Source organism: Hippopotamus amphibius, chromosome 17, assembly GCF_030028045.1.
Source record: "Hippopotamus amphibius kiboko isolate mHipAmp2 chromosome 17, mHipAmp2.hap2, whole genome shotgun sequence".
Taxonomy (NCBI): Eukaryota; Metazoa; Chordata; class Mammalia; order Artiodactyla; family Hippopotamidae; genus Hippopotamus; species Hippopotamus amphibius.
Window position 1 is genome coordinate 54,306,043 of NC_080202.1, and position 17,862 is coordinate 54,323,904.

General features: G+C 62.6%; 1 protein-coding gene across 6 annotated transcripts in view; it reads left to right on the top strand.

Moving 5' to 3' along the window:
- Positions 1–17,862, top strand: part of RBFOX3 (RNA binding fox-1 homolog 3) — a 79,219-nt gene that overhangs the window by 58,532 nt on the left and 2,825 nt on the right. For 2 of the 6 annotated variants that reach the window (XM_057715094.1, XM_057715096.1), the window contains 9 exons: positions 5,917–6,054; positions 7,973–8,026; positions 8,829–8,921; positions 10,543–10,603; positions 13,904–13,957; positions 14,147–14,279; positions 14,883–14,922; positions 15,850–15,911; positions 16,877–16,955. In XM_057715094.1, coding sequence (XP_057571077.1) covers positions 5,917–6,054; positions 7,973–8,026; positions 8,829–8,921; positions 10,543–10,603; positions 13,904–13,957; positions 14,147–14,279; positions 14,883–14,922; positions 15,850–15,911; positions 16,877–16,955 — 714 coding nt within the window. Of the gene's footprint in view, positions 1–5,916; positions 6,055–7,972; positions 8,027–8,828; positions 8,922–10,542; positions 10,604–13,903; positions 13,958–14,050; positions 14,280–14,741; positions 14,923–15,842; positions 15,912–16,876; positions 16,956–17,862 lie in introns of all 6 variants that reach the window. The other 4 variants (XM_057715098.1, XM_057715093.1, XM_057715095.1 and 1 more) reach the window with 4 other exon arrangements.

The following is a 17,862-nucleotide window of genomic DNA, read 5'->3' on the forward strand; positions in this document are numbered from 1 at the left end:
CCACCTGGGGTGGGCACCCCGTGAAGGTAGCCCCTCTGGAGGTGAGGCTGCTGCACCCGCCTCCCTTGCATTCTCCGTAGGCCCCCGCCCCGCCGAGCTCTGGGGCTTTGGGCTCATCCAGCCAGCCCTGCTGGCTCCGTCCCAGTGCTGGCTGGCGGGGGCCGGGCAGGAGGCCAGCACACCGCGCGCTGCCCGGGAGCGGCACCACCCGTCTGATGGGTGGCCCCCTCCATGTGCTGCCTCAGCCCCCTAACCCAGCCTGGCTCCCACAATGTGCCTGTGAATCCAGATATCACCTTCCCTCCCCGTGTGGGCAGCATCGTACAAGCTCTGGGGAGAGAGCCCACCCAAGCCGCCCCGGAGCAGGACCAGACCCCAGCCAGTGCCCGTCCTGTCTGCTCGGAGCACGGCCCAGCCTGAGTCTGCGCCAAAGCCACCAGACTTTTTGCTTCTCCCAGTGTCCCTGGGGCATGGTGTCTGCCGTAGACGCCCCCAGGGTTCCAAGGATGAGAAGGGCGACGCCCGCGGGTCTTAGAACAGGAGCCAAACCATACTTCCCTGGTGACTGCTGCTTCTCATTCCTCAAACCATGACCTGTGTGTGCTCAGGAAAGAGATATGAGTGCGAGAGCCAGAGGGGCTCCCTGTGAAGAGGTCACCGCCGGCTGACGGGTGTCCTTCTGTTGGACAACAGCAGACGAGTGTATCCGGGAAAACCTCTCACGACCTCCTTGTGAACAAATACTGACCCCCCAGGGGTTCACCCTGGAAGCAGACCCGGGAGACAAGATGATAAGACTTGCAGCTGACACAGAGGGGGCCGAGACCAACAGCTAACACCTCCACAGCACAGACAGAAACCTCCTGGATCCCCTGACTCAGTCTTACCACAAAAATTCAAAGTCATCTTCATTCAGCAGACATTTGTGGGGACCTGCCTATGCTGGGCACTGAGCCAGCACTGGGGGCACACGGGAGGAACGACCCGGCCCTGTCTCTGCGGGGGCCATCCCTTCCCACCAATCAGGGACATAAAAGTGGAAGGGGACCAGTGCTGACCTCCGTGCCTGTGAGAGTCTACGGCCCCAGGGAGGATTCAGGAGTCTCGGAGAGAAGCCGACTAAGACATGAGAGTCTCGCCGCTTGGCTGAGCACTGGGCCAGAAAGCCACCGAGCCCGTGAACAGGCAGCCTTGACCTTCCTTTCTTCATCTGGGGTTCTTCAGGTCCTGCAAGGGGATCAGAGTCTGCTGCTCTCCCATCAGGATACTGAGGCAGAGGCCCCGTAGGTGGAAGTTACTGGGTTAGCAGGGGACCTTAAAGACACCCAGAACTGCCTGGCAAAGACTTTGGCCGCTACTGCAGGGTGTGAGTGCTCTAACCTGGAATATTTCTTCAAGCAGAGGCTCCCCACCTTGGGAGGAGCTGGGGAGGGTGGCCGCCGGCCATCCTGCTCTAAGATTCCAGGAGCCACTTCAACTAAAGAAACTCCTGGTGCTCCCAGCCATGCTGCTCAGCTGTCATATGTGCATCCTGTGTCAGGTCTCCGTGGCTCCCCCGAGCCGCCTCTTGGCCTGCCCCAGGCAGCCTGGTGTTAGAATCGGGGTACGGGGCGGCAGGACGTGCGGGCTCCAGTTTTTGTCCAGAACTGCCCTCTCCTGTCTGTGGAGTCTGTTTGTCATCACGGCATCACCTACGTTCTTTTGTCAGAAGGCAGCAGCGGGAGCAGAGTGATTCAGGCTGCTGGTGGAGCGGGCCCGCCCCACTACCCTGCAGGACCTCCTGGGGTACGGGTTAGGGACCACCTCCCTGGAGCACTTATTCATTCGAGGTCATGCGGGTCCCCTGCAGGTGTCCTCTCCACCCACCTGTCCACCCTGCATCGTGGGACAGCCAGAGGGACCTCCTCTCAGAAACTCCTCCCCTTCTCTGCATCTTCCCCTGGGGCCACCTCATCTTTGCACCGTGGACCTCACAGGCCCTGCCCTGCGGCTCTCTCTCTCCTCCCCTACCAGCAAATGCTGCAGCAGCAGAAACTCCACCTGGAGTGGCAGTCTTTGGTCCCCTGTGCTCTTGGCTCCCGGAACTTAAGAAAAGGGAAAGGCGTGGACCATGATTGGAGTGCACCACGCCAGGGTGAGACTCAGCCGCGTGCTGCCCCTACACAGGCAGGATGCAAGCAGACAGCACCATCAGTACCGGTGCCACAAGGGCAGCGGCCAGCAGAGAGTTCCTGGATCAGGGCGTCACTCACAGAGTCCAAAGCAGACACATGGCTCCGCCCGAGGTTCTGAAGACGTCATGAGGGGACAGCTCAAGGCCACATGTGGAGAACGCCTCCTCCAAGGCCAGCTCACCGCCCACCAGGGGCGAGCCATGTTGGACAAGCAGCTGATGGTTATTTCACAGGCGCCCAGGAGGTCTTGGAGGACCAAAGATGAGGGGAGATGGGGCCACAGAAAAAGGGCATTTCCAGGAGCTGCTTCCTCCTGTGCGACATCAGCAAGCCTTAGCCTCCTCCCAGTGATGGCCACCAGGTCCTGGCCTGCTGCCTGCGGCCCTGCCAGACCCACTGACCCCTGCCCAGGGCCCTCTTGGCCTCTCCCTGTGCTAGACTTGGGGAGGCCCAGGCAAAGGGGGCTGCAGGCTCCTTGGAGGTGCGAGAGTGGGAGATACACTGTCCCACCCGCAGGGGCCGGCTGCTGCCTTGAAAGGGGGAGGGGGACCCGTGATGGCTAAGGTGACACAGAGATGGGGAGAACGCAGAAGCAAAGCGGCCCAGAGCGGCTGGGGGAGGGAAGGGGGCGTTGCTGCTGCTGTTTCTCTTTTCCCTGCTTTTGGAACCAAAGGCAAAGATTGCTTTAAAAAAGAAAAAGGGAAGTAAAGCCCCTTGGAAGGCGGTGCGGGCTGCCTGGACTGCTGTGATAAATGGTGGGAAGGCCTCCATCTCCCCTCGGGGCAGCCAGTGTGCTGTTACACTCTGGGGTTTCTCCGCACATCTTACAATTTCACAGTCATTGAACCCATTTATCTGCCTCTGTCTGCAGCTGCACTTGGGGGCGAGGGGGGCTCTTTTTTTATTTGTGTCCTGCCCCCATCACCCCATTTCTCCCACCTCACCCTCAGCTGCTCCCCCAGGAGCCTTTGGGGTGGGATGCAGAGGCAGGGGGACCCTGGATCTTGGAGACACAGAGTGGGCTCAGTTCTGCTATTAGGAAGGGTCCAAGGTGGGGCAGAAAGAATATTCCAGCCCGGCCCCAGGTGCCCCAGCTTTGTCAGCACCCTCCCATGGTGCCCACCCCACGCCCTGCCACCTGCCCAGGGCTCCCCATCTCCTCTGAGCAGGAGCTGGGGCTTTCCCATGGTCCTAGCCGCCAGGTCGTGCTGGCTGCTGCCCTCTGCTGGCCCAGAGTCGGCATTGCATGCCCCTCTGCCACTCGTTTCCTCAGTCCGGGGTGAGTCCATTAGTCACCTGCACTTAGGAGCAGCCTAGGGCACAGGTGTGTGGAATGCACGGGGAATGGGGGGGCAGTGCCCCATGACCACTGCACAGATTGTCATAGCCAGAGGGCGGGCTCAGACTTCGGAAGAATCAGCAGACACATGGCCAGTTCTGCTTTGATTCAGGGGCACAGACGGCCCTCTGAAGGTCAAGCACAAGTTTGCTTTCTGCAAGGAAGAGTGGGACCAAGGGAGGAGGAGGACAGCAGGACAGCTGGAGAGAGGCTGAGCTGTTGGGCATCTCCAGGTCCCTGGCTTGAGGGGAGGAGCCCCCAAGTGTCCCCAAAAAGCCCAAAGGCAGCAGCCCCATGTTGCCCATCAGGAATGAGGGTATGTGCATGCCAGACCAGGACTCTTGGAGACTGGCCTCCTCACTCCTACCCCCACCCGGGTTCCTCCTCAGATGCCTCCTTGGTAAAGGTAGGCTCCTGGTGGGGGGGGCGGGCGGCACTGGGTGAACCCCAGGAATACGCGCAGGACCACCTGCAGCCCCACACTTGGGCTCAGAGAACACACGCTCATCAGAACTGGGCCTGCCACGCATGGGATGGCCGGCCTGCTGAGCCCCAAGTCACACGTGTCCCCAGGCACATGAGAGGATGATGGCTTCAAACCCACCCATGGGATCGAGCGCCCTGTGCTTCCTCTCAACACAGGAACGCAGAGCTGGGTCTAAGGGGCCTTTGAACAGGATGCTCCTGCACCCCTGCAGCCCTCCAGACCCCCCCCCCCCAGCTCACCGCCTGGAAGTATGCCCAGGAGCTGGTGACATCCCCTCCCCTACAGCATCCACTACTGCCCTGGGGCCTGGACAGAGGCCTCCTGGCTGAGCACAGGAGTTGGGGGAGCAGCCCTGTCCTTCCAGAAAGGATGACCAGGTGGTCATTGAGGGCAGCCACTCAGGAGTCCAGAGACAGACCTCTGGCCACTGACCTTGGCGAGGCTCTGCCCCTTGGGGTCCATTCCTCAGCCATAGCACGAGGCCGCGGGCACAGTGACCTCACCCTGCTCACCGTCCTGGCTCTGGGAGGCTTGTGGTACTGGTCAGCACTCCTGTGGTGGACAGAACCCACCAGAAGCAAAGAGGCAGTTCCTGGGGACCTGTGGGACGTGCTCTCTGGCATGTCTCCTCTCGGCTGTCCTCGTAGCGTGTCTCTACAGCACAGCCTCTCACCTCCAGGCAGCTGCCTCTGCTCCTCCGGCCACATGGGAGACCACAGCTACTGGGACTTCCATTTGTGCAAAGTCCAACCCAGGCCTCAAGGACCCTGCCCTCCCCGCTTTGCTCTCCTAGGTATATCAGACAGGGGCCAGGCCCTCCAGGCCGTCCGCTGGAGTCCTGTCCCGGAAGCAGACCCCCAGACCAAAGGTCAAGTCCAAGCAATGTACTGGGGAGGTGATCCCAGAAAACCCAGATGGGGTGTTGGGACTTGAGACAGGAAGAGGAAAGAAGCACTAAAAGGTGCTTTCTCAGCCCATTGTGCCCACAAGGGGCGGGGGCACACTGGGTCAGAGGAGAGCCCCAGAGGAGCCCCATGACTCCAAGGTAGGGAGCCGGCGTCCGTCTACCCATCCCACCTGTCATCAGCTCTGCTCCTGGACACTAACGCTGAGCGGCACACAGAGGGCCAGAGACGCCAGCCCCCAGGTCATGATGCAGTCCCCATGCCCAGCCTGCCTTTGGCCCTGGAGACTCAGCAGGGACTGGCCAGGCTGAAGGGCAGCCCGGCTGTGAGCTGGTGGCCGGTCCCTGTTGAAGTCCCCGGGGAGGAACCTCGCGCACACCCCCAGCCCAGCCAGCTCACTGCACCGCACTGCCTCGGGGCCTCTTCACGGCCTTGACCTCTCAGGGAGCCGGTGGGAGGGGGGTCCTTGCTTTGCGGCAGCTTTGTTCCCTGAGACCTAGTCTTTCCGAGACCCTCTGTTGACCAACGTTTGGGTCCAAAATGAGGACCAGCTCTGAAACACTGGACGTGGCCACTCCGCAGCCTTGGAAGATGTGCAGCCCCAAAGCAGGGCTAGAAGAAGAGGCAGCCCTCCCTACGGATACGGGTGCCGCAGGTGGCTTCTGAAACCTGTCCCCAAACAGTGTCCATGCTCCCAGAACTCAGGCATGACCTCAAGAACCGTGACAGCCAAGGGACCACGGAGGTCAGACCTCCGTGGACAGGCCGAGCCACCAGGGGGAGAACGCACGGGGCCAGGGAGGCCCTGCCCTGCGGGGGCATCACAGACACAGCTCGGGGAAAGGCCCGGACGTGGGACCTCTGAGGTTGAGGCGCTGTGGTGCTGTGTCTCCTGCAAATCGAGGGATGGGGCAGTCCAAGGGGCTTGGGGAGACCTGGCATTTAGATCCTCCCCCTCTACGGGATGGGAGCTGAAGGGGGCACCTCACAGCCTGGGTCCTCTCCCCACAGCAGACAGACGAGGCGGCACAGACGGACAGCCAGCCGCTCCACCCCTCCGACCCCTCAGAGAAGCAGCAGCCCAAGCGGCTACACGTCTCCAACATCCCCTTCCGGTTCAGGGACCCCGACCTACGGCAAATGTTCGGGGTGAGTGTGTGCGGCCCCTGCACCTGCGCTCCCACCCCCAGCGCACGGCCCAGGTGTCAGAGTGGCCCCCTGGGTTTCCTGCCTCCCGATGCCCTCTGGGTTCAGCCCTGCTCTGACCCAAGCCTGGGGATGGGAGGGAGGAGGAGGCGCGCAGGCTCAGGGTAGCGGGATCTGTGTGGCTGCCTCCCCCATCACCTGGCCCTCAGACCCAGGCCAGTGCCAGTGAGGTTGTCACTCCACTGGCCCCTCCTTCTGATGAGGGCTCCAGGGACCCCTGTGCCCCCAGGGGGGCAGCCCAGGCACCTGGCCTCACACCCAGCAGCCCCTGCCTGTCCTGTGTGCCTGGGGGCCAGGCACTCAACCTCTCTGGGCCTGTATCCTCTGGGCCCCTGGGGTGACAGGAGAGCACATGATGGGAGGCAAGTGTGCATTCCATTTCTGGATTCTCCCAGTCTGTTCCTAGACTTTGCTCTGTAGGATTTCAGCCAGTTGCATTGATACTGTGAGACCCTGCAGGGAGGCCCCGAAGTCCTGTGGTGACTTCATTCTGTCACTTGATGCCCACCAGGTGCTGGGGCTGCCAGAGTTCAGCCCTGGCCACAGAGGACACACGCACCTGGCCCGTGTTCTCTCCCTCTCTCCTCTTTCCCACCCCAAACTCTCCTCCCGGAGCCTGCCCTGTGCCCACTCCCCACTCCTGCCTCAAGTCAGGCAGCCTCTGGTCCCTGAATCCCAGCCCTCCCCTCGTGCCACCCCCACCCCAGGTGGGATTTGTCAGGCAAGCAGGAGGTGGCCTCGGGATGGACCCAGCACCCACACCTGCCCTCGCCCCCAGATAGCCACTTCCCTTCCTGGGGGTCGGGCCCCATTGGATTTGGGGTTATACCCAGTGGGGTGCGAGCAGGATTTAGAATGATCGGAAGATGAGGGTTCTGCGCCCTCTCGGCCCTGGCCCTGGGCAGCTGCCGAACCTCTCTGAGCCCAGGGCCCACACTTAGAGCAGCTGGTGTTACGATGTTACTAGGTCAGTTCACGCGGTTGCACTTCTGGTCCCTACATCACGGGCCTCAGCACGTCCCTCCAGGCCGCCCACAAGCACCCATGGCCCCTGCAGGATGCCCGCGGGCTCACTGGCTCCTGCAGCACAGCAGCGCCGTCCTCCTCTCCAGTACTTGGCAGGGCTGGCGTTGCCTCGCTGTCTGGCTCCATGTCGCTCGCTGCCTACGTGACACCCACCTCCTGAACGTCACAGGGTGAAGGGAAAGCGCGTCCACCGTACACACGGGAGGTCTCAGGACAGGCCCCTCGGGACCTCAACTGGCATTTTAGAGGAGCTGGTTCACAGGTTCCTGGTCTCATGTGCCAGTGAGGGAGACAAGGCTGCCGCTTGGGGGTTCCAGGCCAGCGATGGGGCAGGAAAGAGGCAGCCAGAGCGTCGGGGCCCAGCTGGCCCCTGTGTCCTGGTCAGGCAGAGGCCCCTGGGGTCACCACACCTGCACCCTACACAGCCCAGCCCCAAAGCACAGGCAGCAGGCAGTGCAGGGTCCCTCCCTGCCTCTTTTCTCTTCCAGGGACTCTCCCCCGCCAGCACCCCATCTTTAGGGAGGGGCCTATCCAGAACCCACGTTTATGAATTAGAGCTGGCTGTCAGCAACTTGTGGCAAAGTCCCAGCAGGGAGAGGAGAGGAACACTGGTGACACCGCAGATGGGGCCAGTGTCCTGGCAGGAAAAGAGCACTCTAGGCGGGAAGGTGGGGAGGGAGAGCCCCTCCATGTCCCTGCAGGAGGCGGAAAGGGGCCCGGGGTAGAGGACCAGGCATAGGCAGAGGGCAAGGGTCCTGTGGGGAGCAGGCGAGCCGGGCCAGCAATCTTAACCCACCCTCTCCTGTCTCCCCCACCCCCACCTCTGTCTCCGCAGCAATTCGGAAAAATTTTAGACGTGGAGATCATTTTTAACGAGCGGGGCTCCAAGGTGGGTGCCGCGCAGAGGCCGCCACCCTTACAGCGCCCGGCTGTAGGTCCCGCCAGGCTAACGTGGGAAATGTGCGTTTCCTTCCTGGAGAGCTTCGAGCCTGAGGACCCCTGAGCGACACGGGTGCTTGGACTCCCCGCTCCTCCGCCCGCCCCACCCTCCCCGCCCTGCTGTCTGTGTTGTCGCCGCCGCTGCCTCCTTCTCTCTGAGCCGCCAGGACCTCGCTGTCTGCACTCGGAGCCCCGGCCCCTGGGCCTGGGTCCCCAGCCTGCGAGCCACTCCCCCGGGGCCACCGGCCTTCCTGGAGCTGCCCGGAGGCTTGGAGGAGGGCCTGCAGGGGGCAGGCGGGAGGGCGCCTGCTCCCGGACAGGAAGACCCCCCCTCTTGGGGCTCCTGGGGTGAAGATGGGTGAGGCTGCCCCCACTCTGGGTCCAGAAGCCCAGCCTTGGGCCCCCAGGTGGGGTTAGGGTGACAGTCCTGGCCCCTGGTCAGGTCAGCATCTCTTTTAGAGCTTTGGCCTGTGCCCTCTGGTGCCAGGCGGCCAGCTCAGGCCAGGCCAACAGCTGCCCCTGCCTGGGGCCGTAGCCCTCCGGGGCAACCTGCCAGTGGCACCGGGACAGACCTCTGGGCTGCCTGAGTCTCTCCTTTAACTCACCTGACTCAACCCCTCTCTCTCTCTCTCTACCCACCCCCCCCCCACCCCGTTGCCCTGCCCCCTCCCGCCCCACCCCCCACGCCTCCTTATTTTTCCTTTTTCTCATCCTGTGTCTTTCTCTCCGTGTCTGTCCTTCTCCGCTCACAGGGTTTTGGGTTTGTAACTTTTGAAACTAGCTCAGATGCTGACCGAGCCCGGGAGAAGCTGAATGGGACGATCGTAGAGGGACGGAAAATTGAGGTGCTCAGATAAGTGTGCCGCGCCAGGGACGCCCTTGAGAACCGCCTCTGGTCGCCCCGGGCCCCCCACCCGGCCCCGCCGCTGCCCTGCAGGGAGCCGGGCCAGGGGCCCCATGGCAGGGCCGCACTGAGACCGGAGCCGAGCCCACCGCCCGCTGTCCCTCTCGGGTCTAGGCCTCAGGCTCCCCCCAGGGCCCCTGACTCTGCCCCCTCCCTCCCCTTCCTGGGAAAGGTCCCCAGCTGTGGGGCTCAGCCAGACACCGGGAGGAGCCCCGGAAGTCACGTCTCTGAGGCTTGGCAGCTCCAAGGCCCTCAGCCAGCCCCGTCTGCCCCTCGTCGGGAGGGCGTCGTTGATCCACCGCCCCCTCTCCCCGAGGGGCAGCAGCTGCCCCGTTGTGCCCCTCCCCACGCTGCCCTGTCCTGCAGTTCGCCCCTTGCCTTCATCCCCAGAGGGTGGGCAGCAACGTGCGGCCGGAGCCTAGAAAGGCATCCAGCCCGAGGAGCAGAGGGGAGAGGACGCGAGAGGTCCCCGACACGCCCCCTCCGCCACCTCTTCCCCGGGGGCCGCGTGTGCCTGCTCAGGGCTGTGGCTCTGGTGTCCGGGAGCTGGGCTGCCCAAGCAGGCCGACAGCGAGGGTGGCCAGGGAGGGAGGGGTGGACGGCGAGCGCAGAGCCACAGGACGAGCAGCGGAAGGGCCTGGGGAGGGCTTCCGGAAGCGGAAGGAGTGCCAGAGGCACTGACCTCAGCCAGGCTCCAGCCGGGCATCCAGCCGGGCATCCAGCCGGGCGCAGGCTTCGGCCCCAGGCCCCGCGGGCTCACACTGACGGGGGGGAGGCGGCACGGCCCGGACCCCGCCCTCAGGTTCCACGCCTGCCCTGTTCTCTGCTCCCGCCACAGAGGCCCTCCTCCTCCTCCCTACACCCCAGCCCTCGGGGCAGCCTGACCGGGACCCTGGGTGTCTGCACAGTAGGACCCACTCCCTTGGCACCCACCTGCTCCTCTCCCAACGGCCTTGCCCCCCGCTCCGCGGGCACGTGTGGCCCCCCTAGAAAGCTCTTTGCTGGCCTCGAGGGAAGGGCATGCTGCGCCCACAGGGAAGAGTGACCACCCCGGTACCCACCGCTAGGAGGGCCTCGGCGGCCGCCCACAGCAGAGACGTCTTGGGGGCCGTTCTGTCCGCTGCGCTGAGAGAGTTTGCGGAGAGGCCACCAGCCAGCTGCTCCTTGGACTGCCATAGAGAGAGGCTAGGCCTGGCTTGTGGGACCGTCGTGTGAGGGGCGAGAGCCAGTGGGACTGGACACAGGGCCTACGCCGCGGGCCCAGGGCCTGGGTCAGGCTGAGCCCCAGCCAGTGCCGGGACCAGTGGTGGCCCAGGCTCTCTGGTGGAGGGAGGGGGAAAGCGCAGTGGAGAGAGGAGGCCAGGGAGGAGGACAGGCCATGGTGGGGGGCCAGGCTAGCAGCAGAGGCTGTCCTATGCCTCGCCTGGGTGCCCCGGGGCCTCCTTCCCAGCCCCCAGCTCCCTCCGAGGCGGTCACAGAAGAGACGTTCAGAGCAGGACCAGGCGGCTAGTGGCCTGCAGGCTAGTGTTCCGCTCAACCTCTCCCTCCCTCTCTCTGGGCAGGTCAATAACGCCACAGCCCGAGTCATGACCAACAAGAAGACTGCCAACCCCTACACCAACGGTAAGGGGCCTAAGACCCCCAGGGAGGCTGCAGGGGCCACCGGTGGGGACAGGGTCCGGGAGGAGCCCAGGCTGCCGGAGGCCAGCCTCCTTGGATGCCAAGTGCCCCCTTGTGTCCCATCTCTGCCCAGGTCAGAAGGGGCTGGGTCAGTGAGGCAGGAGGAGAGCTGGGGCCGCCTGCCTCCACCCACACAGCTGGTGAGACCCCCGTGCCTTCCCGAGCATGCGCGGCACCCAAAGACCAAGGACAGGCTTCAGGCACAGGGGGACAATGGCCATTTCCTGGATGGCTCCTTATTTTCTAAGTGCTGAGGGAGGCCTGGGCCAGAGGCACTCAGTATTTAATGAGTGTGGTGACCGATAGAGGCACGGTCCCCCATCCCCCACCCCGGGCCTTGGAAACGCTGAAAAGTTGAGGCCCTGCTGGCCTCAGTGTGCGTCAGCTGAGCAGTCTTGCCTGTGTGCACCTGGACCTGACTGTAAGGAGAGGTAGCCAGTCTTCTTTGAAACAAAACTGCTGCTGCTAAATGCTGGCTGTGCGGAGGAGTGGAGGGACGGCTCTCGGCTGCCGTGTGGCTTAACTCCACCAGGCAAGGAGTGGTGGGGGGACGGGTTTGAGTGTAGCTGGCAATTCGTTGAGGCCTTTTTGAGTTCGTTCCTCTTGCCAGGGAGCCGCGGCCCTGCTCTGTCAGGACAAGTCTGCTGGCGGGGCCTGGGCTTTGCTTCCCACCCCTCTAGCACGGAAGAGTGGACCAAGCCACCCCGAGACTCTCTTGTCCCGGTCTGATCAGATGCACGTGGAGTCAGGGGACGAGCCAGCCTGAAAAGCCTAGTGCAGGACAGTGGGCGGATCTGCACCTGATCACCAGCCGGGCCCCCCAATCTGTCCTCCTGAGTCAGGGCTGGGGCTTCAGCCGGAGCCCATTTAGACTAGATTATTGTCCCTCCCATCCTGCTTTTTTTTTTTTTTTTTTTTTTCAGATCTTTATTGGAGTATAATTGCTTTACAATGTTGTGTTAGTTTCCCCTGTATAACACATCTTGCTTTTTTGAAGAGTCTCAGAGCTCAGATTCTTTCTAAAAATCTAGGGGCTTCCCAGCTTTGCGCCTGTCCTGAGCACATCCTGGGTGTGACTTCAGTGACCTGGTGCTCGGCACAGGAAGGGAAAAGATAGACGTTTTTACAGAGCCAGGGTGATCCTGGGGCTGCACAGCCTCTCCCAAGAGCCACGCGCCCCTGCTTTCTGGGCAGACCTGGGGATGTCGAGGAGCACGAGATTCAGAAGGGAATCCATCCCTGAACCACTGCACCCTCGGCACAGAATGGGCACGGAGCCCAGGCCGGCTGAAACGACAGGGAGTGGAGAGAGGGAGAAACCTCTGCCCACTTCGGCGGCAACCATGGTTTCATTTAAACATCTTCGTTGGCCTGGGCAAGGGTGACAAGGGCTGCAGTGGGCCAGCCCTGGGTTCCCTGTTGGTGGCAGTGAAGCCCGCGTCGTGGGCTCTGGTGACTGAGGCTTGACTCTGCTTAAGGCCTCAGAGGACTCATTCATCGGTAGATCAGAAAGGCAGAAATTTCCGCTGCAGGAAACAAACTCACCAGGTTCGACCAGGTGTCACTATTTGTAGAAGAAACAAAAGATCCATCCAGGTGGGTCTCAGACTGCCTCTGTCGTCTGAGGCCCAGACAGTGAATCGCGGCCAGAGCAACAGGTGGAGGCACCCAGTGTTCCAGAATTGGCAGAGGGAGGTGCCAGGGCCATCCGAAGCAGAAGCGCAGCCTCTCTGACTGCACCGAGGAGCCGCCCGGTGGGACCTGAGGGAGGTGGGCTTGGGTCACTGGCTCAGGATTCAGCTCCATCGTGGATTTGCACTAAAAAGACTTTAGTTCTTGGGACTGGAGTTCTTCCCGGAAGATGAAGCATTTCTTATCTCCTGACCTGGTATTTATAGAAGATCCCAGCATCTGTGCCGGTCGTGTGATGGTGGACCAGGGATGGAAGGCGGCCCATAGTCTCATGGAGAATGTGGAGAACGGGCCCCCGAGAGGAACAAGGCCCCGGAAACTCTCCTGGACACCTCCCGGCCAGCCCAGCAGGAGGGCTGTTAGAATCTGGGCTTGGGACGCAGAGCTGGGCCTGGGGACACGCTGCAAAGATAAGACCCCAAAAGCTGAGGGGCCAGGGGCTGGGCCTGGTCAGATGAGCTGACCCCACCCTCACTTTCTGACCACCTGGGGCTGGTACAGGCTCAGCAGGCTGGTTTCCACCCCAAGAGCCTCAGGTGGGAGCAGGCCTGCACCCGTGCACCTGGGTCTCTGGTAGGAGAGGATGACCAGCCCAGGAGCAGCCTGCCCACCTGCAGAGAGGAAGAGGCTGGGGGCCAGGGAGTGGCCAGGAACGTGGGTCTGGCATCCCATGGCCGGTCTGGGTCTGACTCTGCCACTCACCAGCCCTAGGATTCAAGGCTGCTGCACCTCCTTGAGCCTCCATTTGCTCATCTGTAAGATGGGAGGGCGTGACGCCTTCCTCGGTGGTGGGTCTAGAACGGTGTGGCATGTGGTAAGGTGCTCAGGGAATGCTAACTGTCCTTCTCATTATCCCAAGGCCCCTCCGCCCCACCTCTACCCGCAGCAGCCCTCCCACTGGCTGCTTTGGGGAAAAACAGACACAGGACAGTGAAAGCAGGACTCAGCACTGGGAAAAGGAGCCCCTCAGGAGCTCTGGCCCAGGACAGGGACAGGCAGGAGGTGGAGGAGGTTGCCATGGCTAAGGCAGCTTCTGACCCTCCTGAAAGGCGGCCAGGTGCCCGCGTGAGACAGCTCCCACAAAATTGGGCTGTCAGGCACTAAAGCACCCAGGCCACCAGCACCGCCATCCCAGCTGGGGGCCTACAGACGCTTGCCTAATAACACGTTCCACCTTCCCTCCTAATGCTCTTCTGCAGGCATTGCAGACACCAAGCTGCTGGGGCCAGTGCCCAGGGACAGGGGAGGCCTAGGGCAGGCTGGGGAAGGCTGAAATTGGAAAAGAATTAAGACACCAGGAGTGACTGCGTCTCTTTTAGGGAGCAGAAGGCATCCCGCCAGTGAGGCTGCAGGGGGGCCCAGGGTCTGTGTTCCTACCTCATCCCTATACCCTGAATGCAGAAAGAAGGGTCTTGCCCGTCCTCTGCGGTGGCCACGACCTTGGAATCTCCCGATGGGGCGCATCTTGGAGTCTCTGGAGTTCCCAGGCATAGTGTGAGGTGGGAAGAAAATGGAGAAGACAGTAATGGAGTTTCTTTGCTTCTCTTCTAGGCTGGAAGCTAAACCCGGTGGTAGGGGCAGTCTACGGACCTGAATTCTATGCAGGTACAGGCTGGAGCTACGGGGCGGTGCTGGGGCGGGCCTGGCCGGGCAGGGACGCTGTCGGGTGGGCGTGGCCGGAGGCGTGCGGACAGGCAGGCGGTGTGGCCAGGTGCGGTGGTCAGGCTCGGGCTTCCCCTCCTTCTCTTAGTCTTCCCTCTCACACGGTCTCCTCTCCGGCCCCCTTTCCTGCAGTGACGGGGTTCCCCTACCCCACCACCGGCACAGCCGTTGCCTACAGGGGCGCGCACCTACGGGGCCGGGGCCGGGCCGTGTACAATACGTTTCGGGCTGCACCACCCCCGCCCCCGATCCCGACTTACGGAGCGTGAGTACCTGGGGGGCACAGGGAGGGAGGCTTGGAGAAAGGCCCAGGGGGCGTGGGGAGGGAGGCGTGGTGCAGCCAGAGGGGCTAGGCAGCCTTTCCAGAACCGAGGGCGTGGGGGGGCTGCGGGAACTCCCACCTTCACACTGCAGTCGTCTCCATATCACCACCCCCACCCCCACCCCGCCACGGGATCTCAGGGTCACTGGCACGGGAGGGACGTTTAGAGCCCCAGCACCTTGCCCAAGGCGTTGACGGGTGGTGGTCGGCCCTGGAGCCCAGTGGGCCTTCTCGAAGCCCTCCCTGGTCCATTCGCTGGGGCCCGGGGCCCTCCGACTCTCATGGGGGTACAGCTGCCTGGGGTGGAGCAGGGGAGGGTAAGCAAGGTGGGCCGATGGGCCCCTGGGTTTGTGGGAGAAAGGAGCTGACCAGCAAGGGTGTTACTCTATTGTTATACCAAAACAGGGCACTGGAGCAAACGCTTGTTAAAATGCCAGTCCCATGGGCAGGGCTGGCACCCTGCCCCCTCCCTCCTCAGCAGACACCGGAGCCGGCCTACCCCACCTCTCCAGCGTTCCCACCACTTTCTTGTCCGTTTGCTTCCAGGGTCGTGTATCAGGATGGCTTTTATGGTGCTGAGATTTATGTAAGTGCAGCCCCGGGGGAGGGAGGGCGGAATCCTGCATTGTGTGTGTCTCAGTGAACAGTCAGGGTCTCCCACTTCCTGCCCCACTCCCCCCACCCCCTCCCATCCTGGGAACCCAGGAGGACGACCTCAGCACAGCTGAACCTGGGCTCTCCGTGCTCAGGGTGGGAGTAGTGCTGGATCCTCCAGCAGCCCGAGGAGCCAGCCGTGTCTTCTCCATTTCACAAGGTGTCGGCTGTATGCTGGGGGCAGTGGAGGACTCTCCCATATCCCTAACAGCATTGGGGTCTCTAAGTGAGCCCACATGGGCACCCCAAGTCCATTGCAGAGGCCAGAGAGAGACCAGGAGGTAGAGGCTCCAGGGCAGACCCCTTGATAGGGCCCTGTCTCCTCTCTTCTTTTGTGGGGCTGCACTTACTGCTTCCTCTAACTCAGAGCCACTGCTGACAACCCCCCAGCCCACACAAGACCTCACTTCCATCCTGGGTGGTCGCCTGTAATTCAGCAATCCATTGTTCAGGGCTAAGACATGGTTTGAGTTAATGCCCTTTGCCCTTGACCCATCCCAGTGTCCAGGATAACACCCAGAGTCACCCAGGGGTTCTCCACGCCCATCAGCATCAAAGTCAGGTGTACACTGGCCTGGTGGCAGGTCGTGAGCACCTACTTTGTGCCAAAGCTTTAAACACAGCCAGACATATCATTGGTGCCTACCTGTGTGTGTTGAATGCACAAAGGGACACATGAATGGATGAATGAATGAGTGAGGTGAATGGAAACCCCACCTCACCTCGAACCATGCCACTAGACCGGAAGCCAGCTGCCCCCAGGCCTGCGCCAGCTACCCCTCACCTGGCCAAGGTGAAGGTTGAAAGGCTGTGTCTGCCCCACTAAGCCTGTGTGCCGTGTCCCCCCCTCACCCTGCAGGGAGGCTATGCCGCCTACAGATACGCTCAGCCAGCAGCAGCCGCAGCCGCCTACAGTGACAGGTACCCGCGGTGGACGGGGGCGGGGAGGAGATGGACGGGTCGTAAGGCTGGGCTGGGACAGACAGGAAGCCTTACCCACCACTCAGGGCCTGGGGGTGCCTCCGCCTGTGGACACGGGGTCTGGACAAAGGAGAGCAGGTCCACGTGGGCTTGGGCACCCAACGCCAGAAAGCCCCAAACTTCTGTAATCACTTCCTGCCTGCACCACATGGGGGGCCTTGGGACCCCCCAGTTCTCAGGTGGCAGACAGCTCTTCTGATACCCAGCCCTGGAGGCCTAACCCCCCTCCCCTAGCTCTGGAGGCCTGAGTGCAAAGGGTCATTAGGAGCCTTTGCGTCTGCCCAGGCACACCGCTGACCCTTCTCAGTGCTCCCAGGCCTGAAACACTTCAGCGCTGAGAAAGAAAGGCAGCGCGTGTGCAACTTGAGAGCAGAGGCCTCTGCCCAGCTGCGAGCACGTCCAGAGGCCCGAAGGGGCTTCTCTTTCGTGTTGAGGGCAGGTCAGGGGGGCGGGGGTGGCCTGGTCTGGCACCTTTCCCTGTGGGCACTCGGCCTGTGGGAGCAGCGTGCAGGCGCCCGTGCCGGCCGGGCGGTGGGTGCCTCGCGGAGGGCAGCCTTTGCTCTTGTCCGTGGTTCCCGGCTCTGGCCTGGGAACGGCCCAACCCTCCCTCCCAGGGGCAGGCAGCGCCCTTGGACCCACACCTTCCTCGCAGCCTCGAGCTGCGTCTCGGCCTGTGGGTTTTGTCGGGGACGCAGCGGGCCAGCGCTCAGGGTCCGCACTTGCTGGATGTGTTCAGAGGGAGACCGGCTGTGTTCCCTCCAACCAGGCAGGGAGGGGGAAGAAGGGGGCGTGCAGGGGAGGGAGGGGCCTAGGGGTGCTGTCCGGGAGGAGGCGGGAGACCTGCCGCCACCCCTCACCTGCCCCGTTGCCCCCACACCCCCCCCCCCCCGTGCTCACCTCCCCAGTTACGGCAGAGTGTACGCGGCTGCCGACCCCTACCACCACACCATCGGCCCCGCGGCGACCTACAGCATTGGAACCATGGTAAGGAGGCTGGGGCTGTGCTGCCTTGAGGCGTGATGAGACGGGCTGCAGCCGGGCGGGGCAGGGCAGGGCGGGTGGGCAAGCCCTTAGGGGAGTGATCCAGACATCAGCCTGGTGCCTGGAGGACTGAGGCCTGGATTTGAGTTGGGGGAGGACTTGCCCCGCTGTGCCCTCGTGCAGTTAGAGGGAGGCAGGTCTGCCCAGACAGTCAGCGGCCCAGTGATGACCTCTGGTCATCTGGGAAGCATTCTGGTGTGGCCCGGTGTTCTGAGCCCTGTAGCTACAGCCCTGTCCGGGCCTTCCATTGCCCCTGCCAGGAAAACCGAACTGAACCCTCCTGGCACAGGCTCCAGAGGCAGGCAGGGCCTCCACTTCCCCTCATGTGGGTGTGTCCGTCCAGAGTCCCTCTGTGTTCTGTCACCCCCTTGCTGTTCCTTTTCTCACGTCGAGGTGGGGAACAAGGGCTACCTGCTGTTTCTCACCCACAGCCCTGCTCCGTGACCCCTCCGTGGCTCCCAGCTGGGTCTGCAGGCCCTCTCCTGGGGAGATTGGGCCTCTGCCCGGGGGCTTAGGGAGGGGCGGAGGGGGCGCACTCCTGATGGGCTTGCTGAGGCCAGAGGTGTGCGGGCCAGTGTGTCTGTGTGTGTGTGTGTATGGCCAGCTGTTGACACATACAGCCCAGCTCACTCTGTACCCCCAAATCTGCTTCCAGTGGACACCCACCTCCCAGGCCCATCCCACCCCCAAGCCCCGGGGGTGTTAATGTCGGTTTTTAGCTAGCTTGGCATCCAGCATCAAAGATGAAAACATTTTTGGGGGGGTAAAGAGGGAGAAGGCTCAGAGACAATATGGATTTTTTTTCATCTCCCTTGTCTTTGATGACTGCCTCCCAATTTTTGTTTTGTCT